Raw genomic sequence first — 4,178 nt, 5'->3', positions numbered from 1 at the left:
AGCACGAGACCGGCAATGGCGGGCTCCACGCCTCCCTTCCTCCTCCTCCTCTTCGTCCTCGTCACCGCCGCCGCCGCCGCGGCCTCGGACTCGGGGGAGCGCCCGCGCGTCATCCCCACCTTGGTCCAGTGCCACCCGCCGCACGCGCAGGCAGACGCCAACGCCAGCAGCGCCAAGAACGCCACGGCGTTCCAAGCCAACGTGCTCTCCCTCCTCGCCAACCTCCCCGCCGCCGCCGTGCCCACGGGCTTCGCGTCCCTGCGCTCCGCCGGAGTGGTCGGACGCGACGTCGCGTTCGTCCGCGGGCTCTGCTTCGGGTACGCCACGCCGTCCCAGTGCCGCGCGTGCCTGGCCGCCGCGGCCAAGAAGCTGACCGACGCCTGCGGTGCCCGCGGCCGGCGCGCCGGCGTCTGGACGGACGCCTGCTTCGCGTCCTACGCCGACACCAACCCGTCCTCGCCCAGTTACGATGACTTCCGCGCGCGCGTCATCACCGGCGCCGACGCGCTCGCCACCAGCTCGTCCCCCGAGCTGCAGAGCCTCGCCGACCTGGCGTGGCGCCTGGGGCCGGTCGCGCCCGCCAGCGCGAGGATGCTGGTGGCCATGGACTGGACGGCCGCAGCGAGCGACTACAAGAAGAACAGCACGGTGCGCGTGCTGGCGCAGTGCGCGCAGGACCGCACGGCGGCGGAGTGCGCGTGGTGCGTGCAGTACTCGGCGCGGGTGGCGGAGACCTGCGAGTGGTCCTGGTGCCCCCGGCAGTCGGCGCGGGCGGGGGACACCTGCTGCTGGGGCCTCGACGCGTGGCGCGACGGCGTGGCCGGCGCCGCCGTCGGCTTCGACTGCTACCTGCGCTTCGACGTCGCCGTCGCCACCGCCACCGTCACTTCCACTGCGCCGGCGCGGGTGCCCCCGCTCAGAAGGCTCGGTGAGCAGAGCACACTGCACTCCTCCTCTTCTTCTTACTGCGCCGGCGTGGAAAATATTTTGATCTGATCACGATGGCTGCAGGGAAGCTGATGAACGATCATCCTTTCCTCACCGCGGTGTTCGTCGGCGGCGGGCTGGCCGTGGCAGCATTCTAACGGAAATACAAAGGTCTGAAAACAAAAGACTGAAACTGATCTCTTTCTTCTTCTTCTTCTTCTTCTTCTTCACTGATCTGTGCCAAGAGATGATCTGAACCTCCTACGTGTTTATGCTCTGCTGAAATCTGAATACAGATGTAACCGCCTCTGAACTGCTCGTCTCCTTGCAGTTGCAGGGCCGGCGGCCGTCCGGGCGGGAGTGAAGATGGAGATGACCCCCCCGCAACCGCAAGCCAGGATGATGGTTTGATCTGAGCAACCGCTCGGCGATCGATCTGCACTGCAGCAACAACAACATACTCCAGTAACCAAGTCTGTAAATAATTAAGCATTCGTGCACTAAGTAGCAGCAGCAGCATCGGCGACTTCAAACTTAATTCGTGCTTGCAGATCTCTTATATAGAAGAGAAACTTAAGTATTGAACCTTTAGTCCTTGGTCCACCATTGGTGCCCATGCTACCATATATTGGAGAAACTCTCGATCTTATTCTCAGCTATGAAGTTAACATGCAGTAATATGTGAGTTGCCACTTGCCATACTGTTTGCGTACTGCTGCTTTGGGCTCCAAAACTTATCTCAGTTGGGTGTTGCCATTTTGTTACCAGGCTATTTATGTGTGAGTTACCGGGCTATTCACAGACAATTATCACGATGAGAACTTAAACTCCTTCGGACTGTTTTAGCATTCTCTTCCGAGCTCAGAAGTTATCATCCGTTAATATGCCGGTTACCATATTGTTCACATGTTACCGGCTTTAAAATGTATACCGGTTGGGCTTACGGGCAGCTTGTTTGAGCTCAAAAGTTATGTTCATGTGTCTAGATACGTGTAGCCGTTTTGATTCGCAAACATGCGCAGAAAGTTGATGCTGTTGCCGCATGACATGTCTCAAATCTTATTTTATTCAAATGGTTAACTCTTCGTCTGAAAATTTATACTTCACGTCAAAATTATAAAATTTCTATGCCTATATAACTTTTCTGAAAAACAGGCTCTCCGTATAGACAAAATACAGCCAAAACCCTCTCTGTTTAGCACTTTGTTCACCTTCAATTGTAGAAAAAAACAAAAACAAAAACACACACAAAAGTGGACGTAGCCCACTCCAGCACTGCGACAACCCATCCTTTTCCAGCCCGTCCACTCTCCTCCTCCAAATTGGGCCTAATCCTTCAGCTCCACTGCTTGAATAAAACTATGCAGCTCTTTCTCAAAAAAAAAAAAAGAATAAAACTATGCAGCTTCTTCTATAAAAAAATGCAGCCCAGCCAGCAGATGGAGGACCGATTTTTTTATTAATAGTAAATGATAATTCTGTAATTCCGAAACTGGTAAAGGGCTGGTGGAAATTTTAAAAATAGGAAGGACGATAGAAATAACAGCGTCCAGGATGGACGCTAGTACGGATGGCGTCCAGGCCTGGACGCTAGTACCGATGGCGTCTAGTCATGCCCTTCGATTGGTGCTCTGATTTGGACCCAACTGAGTTGTTTTTCTCTGATAGATAGAGGTTTCATGAACTATATACTCTAATACGTTTGCAGCCATCACTTCTTACCTTGCTGGGCGGTAAGCAAGCTCTAGCACAGACATCACCAATCATTAGAGGAGCAACATCATCTCACAAGCCGCTTGTCATTAGGATCATTCACTGATCATTAGGATCATCCACTCGGCCTATGGTTGGAGCATGTGAATTGTTCCATGGCCTTGTTGAATCTCCCTTGTTTGGTCTTCCATACAATTTATCTAACGGTTACAAGTGTACATTATATAGGTGACTAGGTTGTTACTTTTGGACAATACAATTGGTAACTGGTTAGTTTATGATAACATATAAGTCCATCTTAGTCGGCGGTCGCACTTTTGCCTCTATGTGTCGGTGCACCACTGCTAGCACTTCTAGAAGCATGGTGTGCCGGTGTCGTAGCCCGACGTGAACCTGCCGCGCGGGTGGCACCTCAACCTCGATAGGGTTCCGGTGCCGACCGTGCCGGACTCAGGTAGCACACAGCTGATGGAAATCCAGCACCGTCGTGCTCTACTCCTGGATGACCTTCGCCACGACCCAACGTACACGGTGGATTTGCCGAACTAGGACGCGTGGTTCGTCGGTCGTGCTTCAAGGGTGTGCCCCGTGAACCACGCGCGCTCACCGCTCCACTATCACTGCCGGTCATGGTGGGGGGGGGGGTTAGGAGGCCTACATTGTGGCCCTCGAGCAGGCCACAAGGAGGTCCATCAAGGAGCCAGAGTGCAAGGAGCTCGCCAGGTGGCCTAGCCTTGCACACGCGCTGGTTGAATGGGCGGCCGTAGGGGTGACCAACATGCCCCCATCACCACCAGCACCACCAGCGCCCGAGCCTGTGGAGGAGCCATGGCCGCTGCTTGGGCAATCATGGTCGTGGACGAGCACGTTGCCGTTGTATATCATGCACGCCTATGTGGATGGGCACGATAGACGAGAAGATCGAGTGGTAGGCTGTGGAGCGTGCGATGAAGGCTGAGCGGCAGGAGAAGCAACAGCTGGTGGCGCAGCAAGCGGCGACACTGCCAGCCAATATAGCATGTATTCCTGTGAAAGGAGACGCCGTTCTACGTCGACCTGACCAAGGAGGAGGAGGACAACAACCATGCCTAGATCTACTGCCTGCCGCTGACTGTTTTTTCTAATCTTTTCATTTAATTTTTTTAGTTTTAATTAATGTAAATTTGACTTCTGTTGGCTGTTTTTATTTTTAAAATTTTCTGAAATCCAGTGCAAATGTGAAATGCGTTCATCCGTGTTGCTCGCATCTTTGAACCTCGGAAAAAAACGGACATTGACATCCGCCTGACCGATCCAAATGAACAAAGAACAAACAAAATATGCGTCAGTTTGGGTCGCCGCATCAGAATTGCCCTTGGGTCAGACGAAAGCGAGGACTTTTTTGGGCCAGGTTGAACCAAACACTGGACGCTGCTAAGAATAGCGTCCAGGCGCGGACGTGGTTTGCAACAGCGACCAGGACGCTACTATTGATGGCGTCCTTTTTATTTTTCAAAATTCCAACTTATGATTACTAGTTCCGGAATTACAGCATTGTT

At 53.4% G+C, this 4,178-nt stretch overlaps 1 protein-coding gene across 1 annotated transcript; it reads left to right on the top strand.

Annotated features, from left to right (window-relative positions):
- Window positions 1-556: 556 nt before the first annotated feature.
- LOC119359094 lies at window positions 557-1,628 on the top strand. The gene is made up of 3 exons (XM_037625427.1): window positions 557-928; window positions 1,012-1,098; window positions 1,259-1,628. Exons 1-2 carry the CDS (start codon window positions 592-594, stop codon window positions 1,083-1,085), a joined length of 411 nt encoding a protein of 136 aa, XP_037481324.1. The 5' UTR covers window positions 557-591; the 3' UTR covers window positions 1,086-1,098; window positions 1,259-1,628.
- Window positions 1,629-4,178: the final 2,550 nt, after the last annotated feature.

This window comes from Triticum dicoccoides, chromosome 2A (genome assembly GCF_002162155.2).
Source record: "Triticum dicoccoides isolate Atlit2015 ecotype Zavitan chromosome 2A, WEW_v2.0, whole genome shotgun sequence".
NCBI classification, from domain to species: domain Eukaryota; kingdom Viridiplantae; phylum Streptophyta; class Magnoliopsida; order Poales; family Poaceae; genus Triticum; species Triticum dicoccoides.
This window is presented reverse-complemented; position numbering and strand designations above follow the sequence as displayed.

What these genes read in the sequence shown, in the direction of transcription:
- LOC119359094 (XM_037625427.1), top strand. Translation starts at nt 592, where the DNA reads ATGCTGGTGGCCATGGACTGGACGGCCGCAGCGAGCGACTACAAGAAG. An exon ending in GCCCCCGCTCAGAAGGCTCG is followed by an intron (nt 929 to 1,011) that starts GTGAGCAGAGCA and finishes CGATGGCTGCAG; the next exon opens with GGAAGCTGATGAACGATCAT.